General features: G+C 42.1%; 1 protein-coding gene across 1 annotated transcript in view; it reads left to right on the top strand.

The window, feature by feature from the left end:
• Positions 1 to 23,936, top strand: part of mgll (monoglyceride lipase) — a 71,440-nt gene that overhangs the window by 26,985 nt on the left and 20,519 nt on the right. Inside the window, exons 3-6 of the mRNA XM_060932168.1 lie at positions 1,986 to 2,092; positions 2,940 to 3,076; positions 20,667 to 20,777; positions 23,829 to 23,918. Coding sequence (XP_060788151.1) covers positions 1,986 to 2,092; positions 2,940 to 3,076; positions 20,667 to 20,777; positions 23,829 to 23,918 — 445 coding nt within the window. The remainder of the gene's footprint in view (positions 1 to 1,985; positions 2,093 to 2,939; positions 3,077 to 20,666; positions 20,778 to 23,828; positions 23,919 to 23,936) is intronic.

Genomic DNA, 23,936 nt, shown 5'->3' with positions numbered 1-23,936 from the left:
TTCTAACATAAAACGAGAGCGCCCGAAAGGGAAAACCGAGCCGAGCCGCCATTTTGAATCCTCATTCACGGCTGTAATGCAAATGGCTTCCTCTTCGGTATGCAAGCGCACTTCCATGGCAGGAAAAATACTACATTTTGCCGCCTATGTAGTCCCCTATTTATACAAAATTGAGTCATTCAGGATTCAGCCATGTTTTTGCTCGGCGTTAGCAACAGTTAGAGGTTTTTAGCTTTCTCCTGAAATGTTTTATTTTATTTCTTCTTCCTCAGGGTAGTAAAACTCACTTTCACTGTGAAGACTGTTGTTATCGCTATCCATGCTGTAAAATTAATGCTATTCTCCTGAGAAATGCTGGCAAAAACTTATAAGATTTTTGATAATCTTATAAATAAATCTTGTTAAAAAAAGATAAATGTTGACAAAAAATTCTACTATGTTTGTTATTGTTGTGAAAGAGCGAGTCGCCAGAGGTCCATAACCGGGGTCCATAACGGGGGTCCGTATCGTAGGATACAGACCCGCTCACCAGCCAATCAGAGCGCAGGATTTGATGGAAACCGGGCCGCAAAAAAAATAATTAACAGTTATTCCACGAAATCAAGTTGTACATGAGCTGATAGCTGACGAGGCACGTAGCACCCAGTCGGCTATAAGCCATTTATGATGAGTTTGAGTGGAATAACTGTTTTATTCTATCCACATTCACTGGATTTTGAGAAACAGAGCATTTTTATTTATTTTTTTTGCAAATTTGATTTAAAAAAAACTTTATACAAAATGTCCAACAAAATCATTTCAGCTAAACAAACCGACGAAACGACAGTAGCAGTTTGTGAAAAAATGCTCTAATAATAATTCTTGAAAAATAAAAAAGACACGTTCTTACCATCAAATAATTTTATTCCATATTTTGTTGCTTTTTTGTATTTTTGGGGGTTTTGTTTTCGAGTAGAGTTTTTATTTCTTTTTCGGTTGGTTCAGCAACACACACCGTCATTTTGTTTTTCTCTACTCACGGTATATGAGCTGATAGCCTAGTAGTAGAGTAGCCAATCAAGTGCACAATTGCTCATATCCAGTGAATGTGAATAGAATAAGATATTCCTTTATTGATCCCATGAAGGGAAATTCAGGTGTTGCAGCAGCTCAAGTACAGAGTAAAATATAGATAAATGTAGGTTAAGTTTAAAAAAAGACTAATAATATAATATAATATAATATAATATAATATAATATAATATAATATAATATAATATAATATAATATAATATAATGCTCTTCTGATGATAGGATGAATGGTTTTCTGTTGCACCACTTGGAGGTAGGTGCAATAGTTGCACCACCCCTGCCCCCATTTCCTTCCTAATTTAATCATGGCCAATTCCCACCCTTTAGATAGCTTTCCCTTAACACACCAACCAGGGAGGGTGAGTCTATCATGTCTACCTCCGAGGCACATGACACCAATCAACTGGATCATTTTGAACTGATGATCATGCGATGTCAAGGGTGGGGTGTAACACACTCTGAGGAAAGCGCTATCTACCCGCCTCCGCACGCATTAGCTCAAAGACACTTATGATTGGCTAGTGTCACTGTAATTGACAGGGAAGAGAAAGTATGACACCCCTCCTCCCTTCCTGAGAGCGCAGGCTAATTTTGCTTTCTTGAGCTCCTGGGCATAGATAGCTCTGGCGTCATCGGGATTGTCCAGATGATCGGGTGAACGCTTTTCTGTTGCGCCACTTGGGAGCCCAAAGAATGACATTAAACATGATTTTCTCCTTTTTCACTTTTTCAGTATGAAGATTTTAAAATGCTTTAAGTTCAATTCTGGTCATTTTCAGGATTATACAGTAGAAAAATTTACCATGTGAAGTATTTTCCCTTGCTACACATTCATAACAAGATTATGTCAGTCTTATACTGTTTACAACTCAAGTGTTGCCTGTTCCTAAATATAGAATGTTTGTGTGTGTCAGGGCGCTGGTGTTTGTGGCACATGGGGCTGGAGAGCACTGCAGCGTGTACAACGACGTCGCTCACACACTGACCCAACACTCCCTGTTTGTGTTTGCCCATGACCATGGTGAGTGACATTCTAAGCAGCCAAATGCAGATATTTATAGAACAGGAACAGCAGGCGTAATCCTATTTTTTTTTTTTTTACAGTGTATAGAAGTTAAGCTCTATTATGAGTTTGAATCACTTGAACAGGCGTAGTATTGAAGAAAAAGAAGCGAATCACACAGCTGTATTTGATTGATTATATGCTGTTCTGAACTTGACGTGCCTGTCATGACTCATGCTTCGAGATATGCTGCCAATGCATGCACACATACAGACTCATACACGCACACTGACAAATTCACAGCTATACAAAAATGAATCAGTGAGAAGTGTCACAAGATTAGAAAGATAGAGAGAAGAGAGAGGATAATAAAACAGACGGGACAAGAGGGAAAACCAGAGAGTGTAGGATAGATGAAAAGGGGAAGAGGGGGTGAAGCAGATCCAGGGAAAATATCAAGTGTATGTGCCCAGAATATTTTAAATCTGACTTGATGATGGAGTGCCATGGTAACTAATGATTCTCGCAACAAAATCGTGTTCCAAGATTGTGTGTGTGTGTGTGCTGGAACATGGTGTTTCAGGTGTCGCACTATGTAGACATCTCTATTGAAAATCATAGGAGGCTCCATTAGACAAGCAATTTTCCTCTCAGTAGGTTCCACTTCACCCTTACACTTCCACCCTCTTTTCTTCTCTCCCTTTGTTCATTTCAGCGTCTGTTCTTTCGCTTATTCGCAGTTATATTATTAACGTGTGGGTGTGTGTCACAGCCAAGAGATTATTTTTTTTCATCCTCTAAATTTCACTTAATTCCCCTAATACATTTTTGATTAACATTCTCTCTCTCTCTTTTGTGCTCCTAGTGGGCCATGGGCAGAGCGAAGGGGAGAGGATGAATATTAAATACTTTCAGATCTACATCAGAGACTGTCTTCAGCACATCGACCTGATGAGAACGCGTTACCCCAACCTGCCCATCTTCATCCTTGGCCATTCGATGGTGAGATGCACATTCCACATCCAGCCACCTGTATCCGATTTTTTCAATCCTCTTTGATTATGTCCTGGATCACGCCATACTCTCTTTCCTGTTTTGTCCTTTAAAGGGCTGGGACAATTAGCCATGTAAAAATTATTAGTATCAACATTATTATTATTTAGAACAGAATGGGTGGCATGGTGGTGCAGCAGGTAGCATTGCCTCCTCAAAGCTCCAGGCTCACTACTGTCCTCCTGAGTTCAGTTTACACTCTGTGTGGTGTTCCACATGTTCTCCTTATGTTCATTTGGGTTTCATCTGGGTTCTCCAGTTTCCTCCTACCTTGGTAAAATAAAACACTAGGTGGATTGAGTACTCTCAACTTCCCAGCGGCATAAGAGTGTATGTGATGCCCTGCGAAGCTTTGTAATTCCTGCTTCATACCCTGTGTTCCTCGGATAAACTCAGGCTCTACCATGACCCTGACCTTTTCATGGTATATAATTTCTACAGAACATTTATAAGCATAATACAGTGGGGCAAAAAAGTATTTAGTCAGCCACCAATTGTGCAAGTTCTCCCACTTAAAAAGATGAGAGAGGCCTGTAATTTTCATCATAGGTACACTTCAACTATGAGATGTCTCTCATAGTTGAAGTGTACCTATGATGAAAATTACAGGCCTCTCTCATCTTTTTAAGTGTGTACTTTTTACAATGTGATTTCCTGGATTCTTTCCCCCCATTCTGTCGAATGGGGGGAAAGAATCCAGGAAATCACATTGTAGGATTTTTAATGAATTAATTGGTAAATTCCTCTGTGAAATAAGTATTTGGTCACCTACAAACAAGCAAGATTTCTGGCTCTCACAGACCTGTAACAACTTCTTTAAGGGGCTCCTCTGTCCTCCACTCGTTACCTGTATTAATGGCATCTGTTTGAACTCGTTATCAGTATAAAAGACACATGTCCACAACCTCAAACAGTCACACTCCAAACTCCACTATGGCCAAGACCAAAGAGCTGTCAAAGGACACCAAAAACAAAATTGTAGACCTGCACCAGGTTGGGAAGACTGAATCTGCAATAGGTAAGCAGCTTGGTGTGAAGAAATCAACTGTGGGAGCAATTATTAGAAAATGGAAGACATGCAAGACCACTGATAATCTCCCTCGATCTGGGGCTCCATGCAAGATCTCACCCCGTGGGGTCAAAATGATCACAAGAACGGTGAGCAAAAATCCCAGAACCACACAGGGGGACCTAGTGAATGACCTGCAGAGAGCTGGGACCAAAGTAACAAAGGCTACCATCAGTAACACACTACGCCGCCAGGGACTCAAATCCTGCAGTGCCAGACGTGTCCCCCTGCTTAAGCCAGTACATGTCCAGGCCCGTCTGAAGTTTGCTAGAGAGCATTTGGATGATCCAGAAGAGGATTGGGAGAATGTCATATGGTCAGAAGAAACCAAAATAGAACTTTTTGGTAAAAACTGAACTTGTCGTGTTTGGAGGAGAAAGAATGCTGAGTTGCATCCAAAGAACACCATACCTACTGTGAAGCATGGGGGTGGAAACATCATGCTTTGGGGCTGTTTTTCTGCAAAGGGACCAGGACGACTGATCCGTGTCAAGGAAAGAATGAATGGGGCCATGTATCGTGAGATTTTGAGTGAAAACCTCCTTCCATCAGCAAGGGCATTGAAGATGAAACGTGGCTGGGTCTTTCAGCATGACAGTGATCCCAAACACACCGCCCGGGCAATGAAGGAGTGGCTTCGTAAGAAGCATTTCAAGGTCCTGGAGTGGCCTAGCCAGTCTCCAGATCTCAACCCCATAGAAAATCTTTGGAGGGAGTTGAAAGTCCATGTTGCCCAGCGACAGCCCCAAAACATCACTGCTCTAGAGGAGATCTGCATGGAGGAATGGGCCAAAATACCAGCAACAGTGTGCGAAAACCTTGTGAAGACTTACAGAAAACGTTTGACCTCTGTCATTCCCAACAAAGGGTATATAACAAAGTATTGAGATGAACTTTTGTCATTGACCAAATACTTATTTTCCACCGTAATTTGCAAATAAATTCTTTAAAAATCAGACAATGCGATTTTCTGGATTTTTTTCTCATTCTGTCTCTCATAGTTGAAGTGTACCTATGATGAAAATTACAGGCCTCTCTCATCTTTTTAAGTGGGAGAACTTGCACAATTGGTGACTGACTAAATACTTTTTTTGCCCCACTGTATATAGCTTACTGTATAATTAACAGTTATTCCATGAAATTGAATCATACGTGAGCTGATAGCTGACGAGGCACATAGCACAGAGTTGGCTATAAGCCATGTACGACGAGATTGAGCAGAATAACTGTTTTATTCTATCCACAATACACTGCAGGATTTGAGTCCCTGGCGGCGTAGTGTGTTACTGATGGTAGCCTTTGTTACTTTGGTCCCAGCTCTCTGCAGGTCATTCACTAGGTCCCCCCATGTGGTTCTGGGATTTTTGCTCACCGTTCTTGTGATCATTTTGACCCCACAGGGTGAGATCTTGTGTGGAGCCCCAGATCGAGGGAGAGTATCAGTGGTCTTGCATGTCTTCCATTTTCTAATAATTGCTCCCACAGTTTATTTCTTCATACCAAGCTGCTTACCTATTGCAGATTCAGTCTTCCCAGCCTGGTGCAGGTCTACAATTTTGTTTCTGGTGTCCTTTGACAGCTCTTTGGTCTTGGCCATAGTGGAGTTTGGAGTGTGACTATTTGAGGTTGTGGACAGGTGTCTTTTATACTGATAATGAGTTCAAACAGGTGCCATTAATACAGGTAACGAGTGGAGGACAGAGGAGCCTCTTAAAGAAGAAGTTACAGGTCTGTGAGAGCCAGAAATCTTGCTTGTTTGTAGGTGACCAAATACTTATTTTACAGAGGAATTTACCAATTAATTCATTAAAAATCCTACAATGTGATTTCCTGGATTCTTTCCCCCCATTCTGTCTCTCATAGTTGAAGTGTACCTATGATGAAAATTACAGGCCTCTCTCATCTTTTTAAGTGGGAGAACTTGCACAATTGGTGACTGACTAAATACTTTTTTGCCCCACTGTATATAGCTTACTGTATAATTAACAGTTATTCCATGAAATTGAATCATACGTGAGCTGATAGCTGACGAGGCACATAGCACAGAGTTGGCTATAAGCCATGTACGATGAGACTGAGCAGAATAACTGTTTTATTCTATCCACATTCACTGGATTTTGAGAAACAGAGCATTTTTATTGTTATTGTTTGCAAATTCAATAAATAAAAACTTTATACAAAACGTCTGACAAAATCAGTTCCGCTTAGAATGTAAACAAATCGGCGAAATGACAGTAGTAATTTGTGAAAAATGCTATAATAATAATAATAATAATTCTTCTTGAAGAATAAAAAAATACGCTCTTACCATCAAATACTTTTATTACATTTTTTTTTTTGGGGGGGGTGTTTGTATTTTTGGGGGTTTTGTTTTCGAGTAGAGTTTTATTTCGTCCTTGGTTGGTTCAGCAACACGCTCCACCATTTTGGTTTTCTCTACTCACAGTATATGAGCTGATAGCCTAGTAATAGAGTAGCCAATCAGAGCACGCGATTGTTCATATCCAGTGAATGTGGATAGAATAATTGCTAATATACAGGTATACACTCACAATCCAGTTTAATTCACACCTGTATACCTGAATGGTACAGTTTCTGATTTAAAAAAAAAAACACAAAACATTGGACTGAGCATACAGGAAGTCTGTAGTAAGAACCGTCCATTATCTGTAGCCGCTTATCCTGTTCTACAGGGTCGCAGGCAAGCAAGAGGCGGGGTACACCCTGGACAAGTCGCCAGGTTATTGCAGGGCTAACACAGAGACAAACAACCATTCAAACTCACACCTATAGTCAATTTAGCCTAACCTGCATGTCTTTGGACTGTGGGGGAAACCGGAGCACCCGGAGGAAACCCACGCAGACACGGGGAGAACATGCAAACTCCACACAGAAGGGCCCTTGCCGGCCACTGGGCTCGAACCCAGGACCTTCTTGCTGTGAGGCAACAGTGCTAACCAACTGCACCACCGTGCCGCCCCATAAGAGCGATAATTTACTCAATTTTTTGTTGTTGTTGTTGTAGCTGTTGTTTTTCACACCATTTTGTGTAAACTCTACAGCCTGTTGTGTGTGAAAACCCCAGGAGATCAGTAGTTTCTGAAATACTCACACCAGCCTTTCAGGCACTAACAAGCATGTGACATGTCACAACAACAAAATCACCGAGATCATATTTTTCCCCCATTGTGATGTTTGCCAGAACATTAACTGAAGCTCTTGACCTGTATCTGCATGATTTTATACACTGTGCTGCTGCGTCATAATTGACTGATTGGATAACTGCATAAATGAGCAGGTGCACAGGTGTTTCTATTAAAGTGGGCAGTGAATGTATACTGTATACGGTTCATATGTTTGTGTGCACTCCCAAGAACTGCTTTATTTTATCAGATGACAAGGCAAACAGTTTCAATGTTACTGTAAATAACCAGTTAACGAATAACTTGGTAGCTGACAGAGACATGTGAGACCTATGATACCTCTGGATCTATTTGCTTGTGACTTTTGGGATTAAAGACCCATGTATGCTTCCATCAGAACATGCTTTCAGAGCAACAGATAAACACTTTGAGATGAGACAGCGCAATGTGTCCAAACTGCTTGTCTACCTCCATTGTGACTGGCCAGTAGAGGCATGTGAATGTACTGGGGGGGGGGCGGTGGTGTAAACCATTCACTTGTCTGACAGCATGTCTGAAACCCTCTTCACAAATGCACACAGTAGAGAATGTGTTGGCTGTAGCAAATCTGTTTCTAATAGCAAGTTGAAAACTTTGTTCATTTCGAAGAAAGCAGCTTCCAAATAGTAAAACTGTTTTATTGAATAGATAGTGGCATGGGCGCCGCCAGGGGGGGAAGGTTAGAAAAATTCTAGGGGCCCAGCACTGCCATGGGGCCCTTTAAGGGGCTGATAATATGATTTTAATAAGACTTTTGAAATAACAACAATGCAATATTCCATCTGGTAAAATGAGCTAATTGAACAAGGTTGTCTATTTCTTGAGTTCTTCAACATATTGTCATTTAACCCTCCCCCTTTTGCGAAATGGTACGGTCCAGTTCTGATAGAAGCGCGATGCGTTAAATCTGTGTGCTGATCAGTGCAACGCTACTTGCTGCTGTGTCGCGGTGCAGCAGCCAGCCAGCCAGCAGTGGAGTGCGTACAGTCTATGATCGCTAAATATGAAGAGTGGCTGTCAAAAACGTAAAGAAAGGCAGCTGAAAGCTGAGAGGGACCGGAGAGGCAGGCAACTGGTCACTCAGTTTTCCCCAAAGAAAGGTAGCTATCGCTCATGTGTGTTCAAAATATTAGCGAATGGTAAATGAACAGTATGAACGTGGTTGGATTAGCCTATCAAGAGAACACTTTTACAGTTTGTACAGTGACATTTTTTCCATTTTAATAACAGAACTGACTTGTGTGATAAACAAGATGAAATATTACGCTATGCTGGTGCTAATAACTAGTGCTAATAACCAGTTTCATAACTAATGGGGTGCCCTAAATATGCACAGATTCAGCCTCAGGGGGACCTCCGCCCTACCAAACCACTGAACCCCCCCTTTGGAGAAGGAGGTAAGCAGCAATACAACCCATAAATGCTTTAGGATTGAAGTTTTTAATGAGCGAGCGCCATATACAGTTTGCTAGATTAAAGTGTTGCTAATAACGGACACCAGTCAAGTGTTCCGTGAGAGAAAAAGAAAGAGGTTCTTTGATGAGACACCCCAAGAGTGTGATTGTAAATGCACCAGAATTAGTCACTGACCAGTTTTCATCTAGTCCCTAGTAGGTTAATACATAAAATGTAATAACAAAGTCACAAACTCAAGGTCCATGGGCTATCAAAAGTCAAATAATGACAATAGTGCAATTGTGACGAGGGTGGGCAAAGTTGGGGGGCCCAAAATTCTAATCTTTTATGGGGCCCAAAATTTCTGGCGGCGCCCCTGGATAGTGGGAACAGATGCAACATCAGTTCATTTTCATATTCTGGACTATAACTACCAGAAGGGAACCTTCAGGGCCTTCTAGGCCTTCAGAGAAGGCCCAAACATATCAGCATTTCAAATGTTATATTTAATTTCTTTCATTCTTTCATAATTTCATCATAATTATTCTCTTCTAATTTTAATTTGGCCTCATTTTCTATCAAATTTGCTTCAGAAATGAAAGGGTTACTGTCCTGAAAACATTAATATCAAGTTATCCAATGAGATTTTTTTTTTTTTTTTTGGGGGGGGGTCTCTAGGCAGAGAAGAGTTTAGAGCTGGCTCACTCATTGGTTAGGACTTCAGTGCTGGGACAGAAGACCATGGCAGTGTATGCTTATTTAGGAAGTGACCGATGAATTAATCAATCAGATTTTCATTTATAGTGAATGGGATCAAAAATTTATCGCCCTAGGCCTCCTCGAAGGCCAATGCTAGCTTAACTGCAAATTGGTGCTGTCAGCACAGCAGTGAAGTCACCTTCCAGACGGTGTAGCAGTCATTGGTAGTGTTAGCAAATGCTAATAAAGCAGTCAAGCCAGTGCTATCAAGAGCAAGTAGTACAGACTAACAACCGAGAAACTAAGATTTCTGTTTCCAGATTCTTCTTCCACGCACGCTCGCCACAGTATTTTTCACTCATACAGTACTTAAGTATTCATTTCCCCGTGTAATTTACTTCGTCACTTTTAAAATCAACATTGACAACTACACACAACGGCGCAACCTGGCAGCCTGCCACTAATACCTTGCAAAATCCTTTGCCCTGCTTTTTCGGTGTGTCTGAAATCCCAGCTCTAATAGTAACGGTTCGCCATTGATGACTACACAGTGTTTATTTCCATCACTCAGTCAGTAAAACTGTTTCATAAGTTCTTTTCTTTTTCGAGTTCAGTAGAATTTTTATAAAGAATTCATCGACTTGCTACACTTTCAAATTAAAGTTGCCCAAGTTTAGATTGTAATATGGGATAAGTAGGAGAAGAGTTATGCATGTATCAAGTGTCAAGAAAATATCAAATGTCACAAATCATGCTTTTCACTTAAATGTTTTCTGTTAGATTATGCAACAATCTGCCATCGATTATGCCACAGCGGAAACAACAACATCCTCATCTCAGAAGCATTCTGCTGTTTTATTAGTTCACCAGCCGTAGGGCAATGAGTTATTGCCATCAGGCAGCATCTGTCATCTGTCCATCCGTCCACAATTTTCCTACTCCTCCCTGAGTTTTCAATAGATTTTGATTCTGATTGTTTTGTTTGGAAGATCTAATCAGTCTGCACAAAATTTACTCCCTGGTTTTGTGATTTCTCATTAACAAGTTGCTAATTAGGCCAATTAATGAACTTTCAGGAAAATCGCGACTCCTCTCTGAATTTTCAATGGATTTTGATTCTAATTGTTTTGTTTGGAAGATCTAATCATTGTGCACAAAAGTTACTCCCTGGTTTTGTGATTGGTATGGCCGTGTGAGCTACTAACGCTCTGGTTTGAATGTGCACTGGTTACTGCCCATCCTCCCTTTACTGATGAACAACTAAAGTTCTCCTACTGTTCTAAAAGACTATGAAAGCTTTACCAACATTCATTTCAGGCTTTCTTAAGCACTCTGATAAAGTATAATCAGTGTGAGCTAATTAGGATGGGCTATAGTATTTCAGGAGCTCAGCAAGATATGCTAGAGCTAAACTATTTAGAGGACTATACAGTCAATGCAGAGCTAAATAGGCAGCCAGGGTATAAAACTGGGTATAAAACTGTGGTAATTTGCTTTGACTGTTTTTCCTTGGTAAGGATGTGAGCAATTCATATCGAAAGTAGCTAAAGCTGAAAGACATTAGTGCAGCCAGCCTAATACAGCACACTGCTGTAGTCCAAACTAAATATTACAAAGGAAAGATGTACTCGTTTAACTTTATTTTGACGATACCACTCAGATTATAATATGCAGTTTTAGAGATGGTATGTATATATGGGAATCAAATGACAGACAGAAAAAGGTCCTTCGCTTTTGGTGTGGCTGTAGTCAGCATGGTCTAAGATATTCTAATTAATAATTTATCTGTGATAGAGTATGTATCCTACAACATATATCATACCAAACCTGTGGGATAAAAGAGTTAATGTTCATCATGCAGATACAAAGACATATGCTGGCTGAGTGTTCTTCTTTCTCTGCATGCCAGGAGCACTCTGTCATGGAGGCACTGTTTTCATTCCATTAAATACTGTTTTTCCATCTGTTCCACAGAGTAGAATATATTTTTTCTCAAATTAGGATTTGTCTATGTGACATCGAAGAATGTCAAAATATTTTAGAACATCTTTGAGTAATTACTCGATGCATCAGTGACTTTCTGGAATAAGACCCAGCTGGCTTGATGAGTCATGTCTGTTATAACTTTATTATTTTTATTTTTAGGGCTGCATTAATCACTTTTGTTTTTTCAAACTGAGTATGAATACCTCCAACGGTATTACCAGATGCAAAAATTCTTTTTCAGAACAAACATCCATCCATTATCTGTAGCCACTTATCCTGTCTTACAGGGTCGCAGGCAAGCTGGAGCCTATCCCAGCTGACTATGGGCAAGAGGTGGGGTACACCCTGGACAAGTCACCAGGTCATCGCAGGGCTGACACAGAGACAAATAACCATTCACACTCACGGTCAGTTTAGAGCCACCAATTAACCTAACCTGCATGTCTTTGGGGGAAACCGGAGCAAACCCACGCAGACACGGGGAGAACATGCAAACTCCACACAGAAAGGCCCTCGCCGGCCGCTGAGCTTGAACCCAGGACCTTCTTGTTGTGAGGCAACAGTGCTAACCATTACACCACTGTGCCGCCCCCAGAACAAACATATAAATAGTTATTAGCCAAAACACACTGTAGCTTACTGTAGCACCCCCAGTGGTCAAATGATACAAAAGGTTTTGCACTTCCTGAAAATAGGGACCCGAATCCATGTACCAAGTTTGATGTTGAGCCATCAAAGCGTTAGTGAGATGTAAATTTCATGAGGATTGGACACATTCTGTGGCCTGGGAAAAACTTTTTTCAAGTTTTTTGATAAAAAAAAAAAATCCAATATGGTGGAAAATCCAATATGGTGGAAATTGACATGGATTGTGGGATGTGTTGAACTCAGCTTGACCTATGGAATCCACCTCATTTTTGAAAACTGGGCATACGGTTAAAATGTTACATGCATAAATGCATCTCCAAATTTGACCCATTGGTAGTGTTAGAGCACTCAAGTTGCAAACATTAAACTTGGTGAAAAGTACCAGGGGACCATCTCTAATCAGTCTGCCAAACTTCAGAGCATTTTACTAGATGGCTGTCATAAACACCCTAGTCAGAAGATGATGATGATTATGATGATGATGAAAAGGTAAACATATTGGTGCCTCCACAGCTACGTTGCTTGGTCCCCAATAGCCACAGCAGATATAGTCAAGTGGTCTAGAAACCGACTAAACAAGGAAGAGGCAAACTCAATAACAGGGCATTAGCGATGTCTTATCATTTGTGTTATTAATAAAAATAGTACCGCCTAATGTTATATCATAGGTATACCCATCCACCTGTTCTTTTATGCAGTTATCTAAAATTATCTAATCAGTCGATCCCTTGACAGCAGCACAATGCATAAAATTATGCAGATCAAGAGCTTCAGTTAATGTTCACTTCAAACATCAGAATGGGAAAAATTGCAATCTCTATGACTTTCACTGTGGCATGGGTGTTGGTGCCAGATGGACTGGTTTGAGTATTTCAGAAGCTGTTGATCTCCTGGGGTTTTCACACACAGCAGTCTCTAGAGTTTACACAGAATAGTGCAAAAAACAAAAAACATTGAGTGAGCGACAGTTCTGTGGGTGGAAACGCCTTGTTGATAAGAGAATTCAGAGGAAAATGGCCAGATTGGTTTGAGCTACCAGGAAGGATTATAGTAACTCATAGTAACGCTTTACAACTGCGGTGAGCATAAAAGCATCTCAGCATGCAACAGCAGAAGACCACATTGGGTTCCGCTCCTGCCAACCAAGCACAGGAATCTTAGAATCAAGAACAAGTTCCTATTAAAGTGGTCAGTGAGTGTAATTGTACAGGTATTCCATATTGTGCAGTTTGTTTGGGGTTTTTTCAAAGATTTTTATGTACTATGCTGTAATGAGATGCACTGTATTTGTAATTAAGTACGCCCACTATACCCGACAAACACCACAAGTTCTCCATTAGACCAAATAAAGGGAAGTAGTCCTCCTGTTGTGGGCTGTATGTAATTCCAGCAAAAGCTAATGCTGCTTCTTCAGTTGAATTTTAGCAACAATTATTGTACTATGGACATCTCTAGCATTGTCTGCATCACCATTTGAGTTTTCAAACTGTTTTGTGTTTTGAAAAGATAGTTTTGTAATGAATAAAAGCAAGTTAGAGGCACATGTTCTCTGTTTTGATGAGTTGAGGTGAACAGACTTGGATAAAAGTTTGTACACCATTTGTCTCATGTTTTGGGTGGTTGTGGTTAGTCACAGGGGTGGCATGGTGGTGTAGTGGTTAGCACTGTTGCCTCACAGCAAGAAGGTCCTGGGTTCAAGCCCAGTGGCCAACGAGGGCCTTTCTGTGTGGAGTTTGCATGTTCTGCGTGGGTTTCCTCCGGGTGCTCCGGTTTCCCCCATAGTCCAAAGACATGCAGGTTAGGCTAACTGGTGGCTCTAAATTGACCGTGAGTGTGAATGGTTGTTTGTCTCTATGTGTCAGCTCTGCAATGACCTGGTGACTTGTCCAGGGTGTACCCCGCCTATAGTCAGCTGGGATAGGCTCCAGCTTGTCTGCGATCCTGCACAGGATAAGCGGCTACAGATAATGGATGGATGGTTAGCCACAAGTTGATGTCATGTTTTTAAGCTGAAGCCTGTCGAGGTTGTCAAAAAGGAAGGGTGGATGCTTCAGTGTTTTAATAATAGAACCTGTTTTTTAGGAACACCTCTTTTCTAATGCTTATAAAGAAGGCTGTAACTGTGAGCTCAGTGTGGTGTTCTGGTAACTTATAAGAGTTTTTCATTTAAAACTAACTATTGTAATCATGAATAGCATATACTTTATGAGGAACTAATCATGAATAACTTCATTTGTAAAGCTATAAATGACATTAATACATTTATAAAATGCTTAAAATGTATAACATTGATAAATCATTTATAAAGAACTTGATCGCAGTCAGACTGTTGGTGATATCAGAGGTGATAAACTTCATTCAGGTTTTCTTTGTTAACTGGCTGAGGGTAAGGGCCGGAGTATGAATCCTAAATTAATACCCAGCAATCCCACAATCCCATATTGCTGGCCAGTTCTTTATTAGTTTGAGGCACACTGCATCCACGCCTGCTCATTTTGATTACTGGTTGATGGTGTTTCTGTATGACATGTTGGATTGAGATTGGACTGAGACTTGATCGCAGCATGAACTTTTCCAGCTTGGTAGCAGGATAGTCACATTCACATCACACAGGCATTAAAGATCCTTAACTGCATAAATAAAATAGTCAACCGATCAGAGTTTATGTAACTGTGCGAAAGGTATGTTATTGTAAACATACACACTGTCTCATTCAATTGATATGAAAAAGGACTGAAGAAACATTAACAAATCTCACATCATAACCAGATCTCATCTCATCTCATCTCATTATCTCTAGCCGCTTTATCCTTCTACAGGGTCGCAGGCAAGCTGGAGCCTATCCCAGCTGACTACGGGCGAAAGGCGGGGTACACCCTGGACAAGTCGCCAGGTCATCACAGGGCTGACACATAGACACAGACAACCATTCACACTCACATTCACACCTACGGTCAATTTAGAGTCACCAGTTAACCTAACCTGCATGTCTTTGGACTGTGGGGGAAACCGGAGCACCCGGAGGAAACCCACGCGGACACGGGGAGAACATGCAAACTCCGCACAGAAAGGCCCTCACCGGCCCCAGGGCTCGAACCCAGGACCTTCTTGCTGTGAGGCGACAGCGCTAACCACTACACCACCGTGCCGCCCCATAACCAGATCTGATTGTTTATTATTAGTTCAGTATGAAGAAAAAAATGTTCATGATTGGTTCAGTAAGTAGGGGAGAGCAGGGAAACTTGGGACAGACAGTTTGTATTCCTATAAATTCATTTCAACCAATCAGGTTTTAGATTAGATCAGAAGTTAGATGTTGGCCCTTAGAGTAACCGGCTTCCTTTGGAGCCACAAAGCTGGACACTGCAGTAAGGTCTGTGCAGTTCAATATTTTTGTCAACCAAAATGTGTATTTTCTACTTCGCCTCCACTTCCATTCTATGGTGTAATGTATGCTGGTGAATTCAGGATTAGTTAGGAATTAAAGTTTAAGCCTAGAGTTACCATAGTATTATTTATTAAACTTAATTTCTGGGGGAAAAGCATTTGAGGATTTTTCAAAATGGCCAGATGGGGAGAGTTGGGACAGTTCATCATGTTACAGTTTTTTTCTTGTGGTTTACAAATATAGAATTGTTTACATTTTTTGTTAAAAATGTGGGCATGTACCTGCATGAGGATTAAGCTTCTTCATACCTTCATATCTTCTTGAGACTGGAACTGTTTTGTCTCATCAGGGTTTGGGTAAACTGACATTTGTCTATCGCTGTACCAGCATTTTGTGTTCATACAGTTCATATGTTACAAGTTTCGATAATAAAATTAAACATATAGGCCTAGGTATTTTATTTTTGTCCCATGTCTCCCGTCAATGTCTCATGTCTCCCTGCAAAAAAATACTGACATAAAAAGTGAAGCCTGAAGGCCAGTATATGTGACAAGCTAGGAAACTAATGTTGTGGTAAGAGGGTATAGTAAATACTCTGCAATGCAATATGAATGTGATGCTGCCTGCAAAGAATTTCACACAAAAGTTGAAAACTTGTCCCAAGTCTCCCCGCTCTCCCCTAGCAGTTATAAGCAGACATTCTCTCACTTTGTCTTGAAGTCAATAAAACAGGAAACATCCAGCTTGTTATCAAGCCAACATTAGAGTAGTGGAAAACTTAAAGCAGCAACTTTGTAGATTCTCTGACTTTTACAAAGTGCTGACACTGGAGACTCCTTCCATAAATTTTAAATAAAACGTCCCCTTACGGCAGCACGGTGGTGTAGTGGTAAGCGCTGTCGCCTCACAGCAAGAAGGTCTGGGTTCGAGCCCCATGGCCGGCGAGGGCCTTTCTGTGCGGAGTTTGCATGTTCTCCCCGTGTCCGCGTGGGTTTCCTCCGGGTGCTCCGGTTTCCCCCACAGTCAAAAGACATGCAGGTTAGGTTAACTGGTGACTCTAAATTGACCATAGGTGTGAGTGTGAATGGTTGTCTGTGTCTATGTGTCAGCCCTGTGATGACCTGGCGACTTGTCCAGGGTGTACCCTGCCTTTCGTCCGTAGTCAGCTGGGATAGGCTCCAACTTGCCTGCGACCCTGTAGAACAGGATAAAGCGGCTACAGATAATGAGATGAGATGAAAACAACCCCTTACATAAAACTTCACCACATTGATAATTATACACTATGTTTTTCTTTGTAAAATATCAATGCTTTTATATGATGTTTTGATATAAATGTTTTTTTAATCTGTTTATTTTTGTCTTCGATTATGTGTGCATCTACTGTACAAGTCAGTTTGATTGAGTTTTTAGAATAGAATAGAATGCCTTTATTGTCACTATACACATGTACAATGAGATTAAAGCATCTCCAATAACAGTGCAAAACAGCGTGTAGAGTGAGAGAGAGAGAGAGAGAGAGAGGGAGGAAGGGGAGGAGTGTGTCAGGGGGGTAAGGTGTACAGTCCTGAGGTGTATGTGTTGTGTTACACATTATGGAGTGAGTTATTGCTCATTGCACATATAAATTATTGCACAGAGAGAGTCACAATATAAATTATTGCACGAGAGAATCACATTATAAAATAAAATATTACACATTTATGAAGTATTGCAAGGTAAGGTAGGTGCACAGACTTGAGGTGTGTGTAAGGTGCACAGTCTTGAGGTGTATGTGTTGTGTGTAAGGTGCACAGTCCTGAGGTGCATGTGCTGTATGTAAGGTGCACAGTCCTGAGGTGAGGTGAATGTGTTGTGTTTCACATTATGGAGTGAGGTATTGCACATTATAAAAGTATTGCACAGAGAGAGTCCCTTATAAAGTACTGCACATTATAAATTATTGCACGAGGAGAGTCACATAGTAAAATAAATAGACTATAAAGTCAGAGCATATCCAAGTTCAGGGCAGTTATGGCTTTTGGAAAGAAGCTGTTTTTGAATCGGTTTTTCTTTGTCCTGATGCACCTGTAGCGCCTCCCTGAGGGCAACAGGTCGAACAGATCAAAGCCAGGGTGGGAGCGGTCCTTGATAATGTTTTTAGCTCTGCTAAGGCAGCGAGAGGTGTAAATGTCCATCAGGGAGGGGAGAGGGCAGCCAATGATCTTCTGTGCTGCCTTAACTACCCTCTGGAGCCTCTCCCTGTCTACAGCAGTGCAGCTGCCGTACCATACTGTAATACAGTACGTCAGCAGGCTCTCGATGGATGAGCGGTAGAAGGTCAGCAGCAGGTTGGAGTTTAGGTTGTACTTCCTGAGGACTCTCAGGAAGTGTAGCCGCTGCTGAGCCTTCTTAATAACTGCTGTGATGTTTACTGACCAAGAAATGTCGGCGGAGATGAGGACGCCGAGAAACCGGAAGGTGTGGACCCTCTCCACATACACGTTGTTGATGTAGAGGGGGGCTAGGTCAGTGCTGTGCTTCCTGAAGTCAACAATGAGCTCTTTGGTTTTCTTGGTGTTCAGAGCGAGGTTATTTTCTGAACACCAGGCTGCCAACTTCAGGACCTCCTCTCTGTAGGCTGCCTCCTCTCCCTTTGAGATGAGTCCGACTACTGTGGTGTCATCAGCAAACTTGACGACGAGGTGGTTGTTGTGGGTCGAACTACAGTCGTGGGTGTAGAGGCAGTACAGGAGGGGGCTCAGCACACAGCCCTGTGGAGAGCCGGTGCTCAATGTGCGGGTGGAGGAGAAGTGGAGGCCAAGTCTCACAATCTGGGGCCGGTTAGTAAGAAAGTCCTTTAACCAGGCACATGTGAGAGGGGGGAGGCCAAGAGTGTCCAGTTTCCTAATAAGGATGTCCGGGATTATTGTATTAAAAGCTGAACTGTAATCCACAAAGAGTATGCGGATGTAGCTCTGCTGCTGCTCCAGGTGATTTAGCGCAGAGTGAAGAGCTACGGTGATGGCATCCTCTGTGGATCTGTTTGTGCGATATGCGAACTGGTAGGGGTCGAAGTCTGGGGGGAGGTGGTCCTTGATGTGCTGAAGAACTAGTCTCTCGAAGCACTTCATGATTACCGGGTTGAGGCCACAGGACGGTAATCATTCAGGCTGGTGACGGGAGACTTCTTCGGCACTGGGATTATTGTTGCAGATTTTAGGCAGGGCGGGATGACTGCCTGAGCCAGGGAGAGGTTAAAGATCCTGGTGAAGGTAGGGGCGAGCTGGTGGGCACACGTTCTGAGCACCTTACCAGGTACACCATCTGGGCCGGCAGCTTTCTTGGGGTTCACTGCCAGGAGCACCCGTCTGACATCATGCTCCTGTACAGTGAAAGGAGTGGTGTGGGAACTGTGTGGTGGTGGGGGCAGGGCAGCAGCAGATGAGTGCTGCTGAGATGTTTCAAAGCAAGCAAAGAAGCGATTTAGCTCCTCTGCTAGCGGCGCACTCCAGTCTCCTGTTGGCGCATCACAGTCTCTGAAGTTTGTGATGTCCTGAATGCCCTGCCACACCCCCCGTGTGTTGTTGCTGGACAGGTGGGATTCTATGCGCAGCCTGTGGTCCGCCTTGGCTTTAATTATTCCTCTTTTCAGATCAGCTCGAGCAGCTCTGTACAGAGCTCTATCACCTGACCTGAAGGCAGCATTGCGAGCCCTGAGGAGTGAGCGGACCTGGCTGGTCATCCAGGGTTTCTGGTTTGGGAAGACCCAGATGTTTTTATCCACTGTGACATTCCCGATGCAGAACTTGATATAGTCCAGCACAGTTCCTGTGAATGTCTCCAGCTCCTGGTGTTCAAATAAGTCCCAATCTGTCTGTTTAAAGCAGTCCTGTAGTTTGGAGAGTGCATTGTCAGGCCAGGTTGTGATAGTCCTTGTGGTGGGCCTGGCTCTGCGTCTGAGGGGGGTGTAGGCTGGGGAGAGCAGGAGGGAAAGATGGTCTGACTGGCCGAGGTGGGGGAGGGGTATGGCTCTGTACGCATGCTTGATGTTGGAGTAAACATGATCCAGAGTGTTCTCCCCTCTAGTAGAACACTTAACATGTTGGTAAAACTTCGGCAGTACAGACTTCAAGTTGGCTTTATTAAAGTCTCCTGCTATTATGTGAACAAGGAGAGCCGTAAGCCGCTGCAACCATGCGCGCCGCCATCTTGATTTACGATAGAAATGAAAACTAATTACAATGAGCAGATGCGTAAAAACGTAGAACCTCACCTCAGTGATTAGCTTTTTCTTCATTCTGTTTTTCATTATGATTCATTATATCATTTGTTGCCTGTAGCCTCTATATTTTCTTCTAATCTTCATTTTCTCCCTTTCCCATTTCTTTCCATCTAATATAATGTCAAATTGTTCGACTCTTACATAAGCGTTAAGTCTTCAGCGCATTATGGGGCCACAAAAACAATGGAGCTATTTATTCCCAGTAGCAGCGTGTGTGTGTAAAAGAGGCAGAGAGAGACTGCTCTGTTCCCTTCTCCACAGTAGACTTGTTAAACGTGTCTTAAAAGTGTTAGACTCTTGTGTTTGCTTCCTACATTTGGATGTCAGCATTCGTTAAACAATTGGGCTCATGTTGCGTGCATATCTGCTCCTGAAGTCTACCTTGGGATCTCAGAGGAACTTCCTGGATAAACAATGATCTTCCTTTACATCACACACTATTAAATAATTTGGTTCCATGAAAGAGGATGTTATGTATATGAACATTTTACATGTGCTAGAAATATTACTGGTTATATTACTGGTAAAATGAGCTAAGCGCTATCATTTAAAAGACCTCAGTAATATGTGTATTTGTGTGTTTGTGTACATGTTCTAAATAGTTCTTTGTTCCTGGGAACCTCTTTTGAGTCTGAAACTCACTTCATGAATATTCAGAGCCCTAATAAAGTGAACTACAGAATGCAGAGAGAACAAAATGGCCGCCCAGTGGCACAGTGAATAGTAATAAATCCTTCTCACTCACTTAATTTTTCTCGGTCTCATGGTACCTGTTATTTTTACTTTCCTGTATTTTTTTTTTAAATCTCCTAAGACAACAGGAGCAAGAGGCCAAATACAGCAAGAGAACAGCATCAGCTTATTTTCTTTTCAAGCACCCTGACGTGTGTATTTGTGTTTTACTGCAGGGTGGTGCCATCTCGATATTGACTGCATGTGAGAGGCCGCAGGATTTCGCCGGGGTGGTTCTGATAGGTCCCATGATCCAGATGAACCCAGAATCTGCCACACCCTTCAAGGTAGAATCTCATCCTCACACACAAACTCCCAGTGTTTTTCCATATTGATGTTACTGTGAGATGGCAGTGTTGTATTTCTATAGGGGGAAAAAATGCCACTAAGCTCAAAAAATATTTTTACAGTGAAAAGCAAGAGACCGAAATCAAAAGAAAGGAAGAGAGGAATTAAACATTACAAAATGAAATACACTAACATGGGTAACATTGCTGCCTCCAAGCTCTATGGTCCTGGTTTTAACCTGAGCTCAGGTTTTTACCTGTGTGGAGTTTTGCATGTTCTCCCTAGGATCAAATGGGTTTTCTGGTTTCCTCCTACTGTCCCAAAAACATCCAAGTAGGCAGGTTGGCTAGGTAGGCTTTGCTAAATTGCCTGTAGGTGTGAATGTGTGTGGTGCTCTGCAATAAATTGGCGCCCCTTGTGGGGTGAACTCTCCCAACTTGCATGCAGACCCACTGCAACCATGAACAGGATCAAGAGGTACTGTTTTGATGATGAATGAAACAATGAAAATGAAACATTGGTGGCATGGTAGCAGTGCTATCTCATAGCTCCAGTGCTGGATCCTGCACACACGTTATTGTCTGTGTAGATTTTGGCACGTTCTCCCCATGTCCATGTGGGTTTTCATTTTGGTTTCCAGGATGAAAACCAAAGTACAAAGAATGAATTTAGCGCCCACAGTAAAAATCACCAAACAAGTTATGATTAAAACCAGGCAAAGGTAAAGGCTCGAATCAAAATCCAAGAAATTGGCGACTGGATAGAGAGAACATTGGCAAGACTTTGCAGCTGATGAAGAAAGAAAAGTGGAGTATATTTGCTGTGGTGATGAGGAGAGTGCAGTGTGAGGGAAATGAGGAACAGGTGCGAATGGTTAGAAAGTTAACAACACTAACCACTGGAACATGGTTGAATATGCAAACATGGAGGACATGCTTGTTCAGTCTCTGTATTATTCATCATAGTCATTTGGGGTTTGGTTTGTATATTTGTGCATTTGAATAATTTTCTGACTATTATTAGCTCACCAGCAGTAAGGCGATTATTAGTTCACCAGCAGTAGGGCAGTTATTAGCTCACCGGCCATAGGGCGATTATTAGCTCACTGGCAGTAGGGCAATTATTAGCTCACTGGCAGTAGGGCGATTATTACGGTAGCTCACCAGCAGTAGGGCGATTATTAGCTCACCAGCCGTAGGGCAATTATTAGCTCACCGGCCGTAGGGTGATTATAAGCTCACCGGCCGTAGGGCGATTATTAGCTCACCGGCCGTAGGGCAATTATTAGCTCACCGGCAGTAGGGCAATTATTAGCTCACTGGCTGTAGGGCGATTAGTTATTGCCATCATGCGGCGTCCATCATCCATCTGTCTGTCCATCCACAATTCACAAAAATCACTACAACTCCCAGAGTTTTCAATGGATTTTGATTCTGATTATTTTGTTTGGAAGATCAAATTGTTCTAATTGTTCTCATGAAGAACAACTGAGCTAATGATAAATGAGTCTAGCTTCTCATGGTATGGCTGTGTGAGCTACTGCGTCGCTGACGCTCTGGTTACATAAACTAATCCATCCAGCTCTTCGCATTAACAATTATTAACAATTCACATGGCTCTATTTTAGGAAAATTTACGAAGATTATAGTGAAGCATTACCAGCAGGGTTCGTGCACATGCTTTTTCGTACAACTTTATACATTTGTATAAAATGAAACAAAATCCACATCATCCTCATTTATCCGGAGCATTTCATGAAATTAGATTCAAACAATCTTCAGTCCATCTTTCCAAATGGCTGAATATTTCTCATCTCATTATCTCTAGCCGCTTTATCCTTCTACAGGGTCGCAGGCAAGCTGGAGCCTATCCCAGCTGACTATGGGCGAAAGGCGGGGTACACCCTGGACAAGTCGCCAGGTCATCACAGGGCTGACACATAGACACAGACAACCATTCACACTCACATTCACACCTACGGTCAGTTTAGAGTCACCAGTTAACCTAACCTGCATGTCTTTGGACTGTGGGGGAAACCCGAGCACCCGGAGGAAACCCACGCGGACACGGGGAGAACATGCAAACTCCGCACAGAAAGGCCCTCGCCGGCCCCGGGGCTCGAACCCAGGACCTTCTTGCTGTGAGGCGACAGCGCTAACCACTACACCACCGTGCCGCCCTGGCTGAATATTTATTAAACATAATAAAGATGTTGAACCTTGTTAAAAAACAAACATCATTTACAAGGGGTGCTATTGCAATCAGTGCTATTGTCCTGTACATACTAAATTTGCATGCTGAAATCACTTATGATTTATTGGAATGAATGTGAGTCTCATGAGGATCACTATTATATAGATTAACATGACAAATGTACTGCCAGCATTTTCTGGTGAAATGAGCACAAAAGGGGCTACAGCGATTTTTTTTTTCTTCATTCTTTTATTGCATGATTTTATTTTTGTTTCTGATTTTATATAACAGGGCGGCATGGTGGTGTAGTGGGTCCCCGTGTCCGCGTGGGTTTCCTCCGGGTGCTCCGGTTTCCCCCACGGTCCAAAGACATGCAGGTTAGGTTAACTGGTGACTCTAAATTGACCGTAGGTGTGAATGGTTGTCTGTGTCTATGTGTCAGCCCTGTGATGACCTGGCGACTTGTCCAGGGTGTACCCCGCCTTTCGCCCGTAGTCAGTTGGGATAGGCTCCAGCTTGCCTGCGACCCTGTAGAAGGATAAAGCGGCTAGAGATAATGAGATGAGAGATGAGATGAGATTTTATATAACATACCACCATAAATATAGTTTTTATCTAAATGTAATTTCTTGGCCTATTGATTCTGAATGGCACAGGTCAATTTTTTTGGCAGAGAAACGAGAAGCAAATAAGGAAAATATTTCGTAAATCTCCTCTGTTATCTGGACTCTATTCTAGGATCTTGCATGGTTCTAGATGTTCTTGTGATGTTCTTGAAACACTGAAATGTTTTTCTATGTCTAGTTCCTTGTTAAGCTGTAGTCTGTCCTAACTGACTCTTTTCTGACTGTGTGCAGGTTTTCATTGCTAAAGTCCTGAACCATATGGCACCCAGCTTCTCTATTGGCTCCATCGATCCCAAGTTGGTCTCTCGGGACCCAAAACAGGTAGTGAACTCGGAATGT

This window comes from Neoarius graeffei, chromosome 10 (genome assembly GCF_027579695.1).
Source record: "Neoarius graeffei isolate fNeoGra1 chromosome 10, fNeoGra1.pri, whole genome shotgun sequence".
NCBI lineage: Eukaryota > Metazoa > Chordata > Actinopteri > Siluriformes > Ariidae > Neoarius > Neoarius graeffei.
The sequence above is the reverse complement of the archived record's forward strand: the minus strand, read 5'-3'. Positions and strand labels throughout refer to the sequence as shown.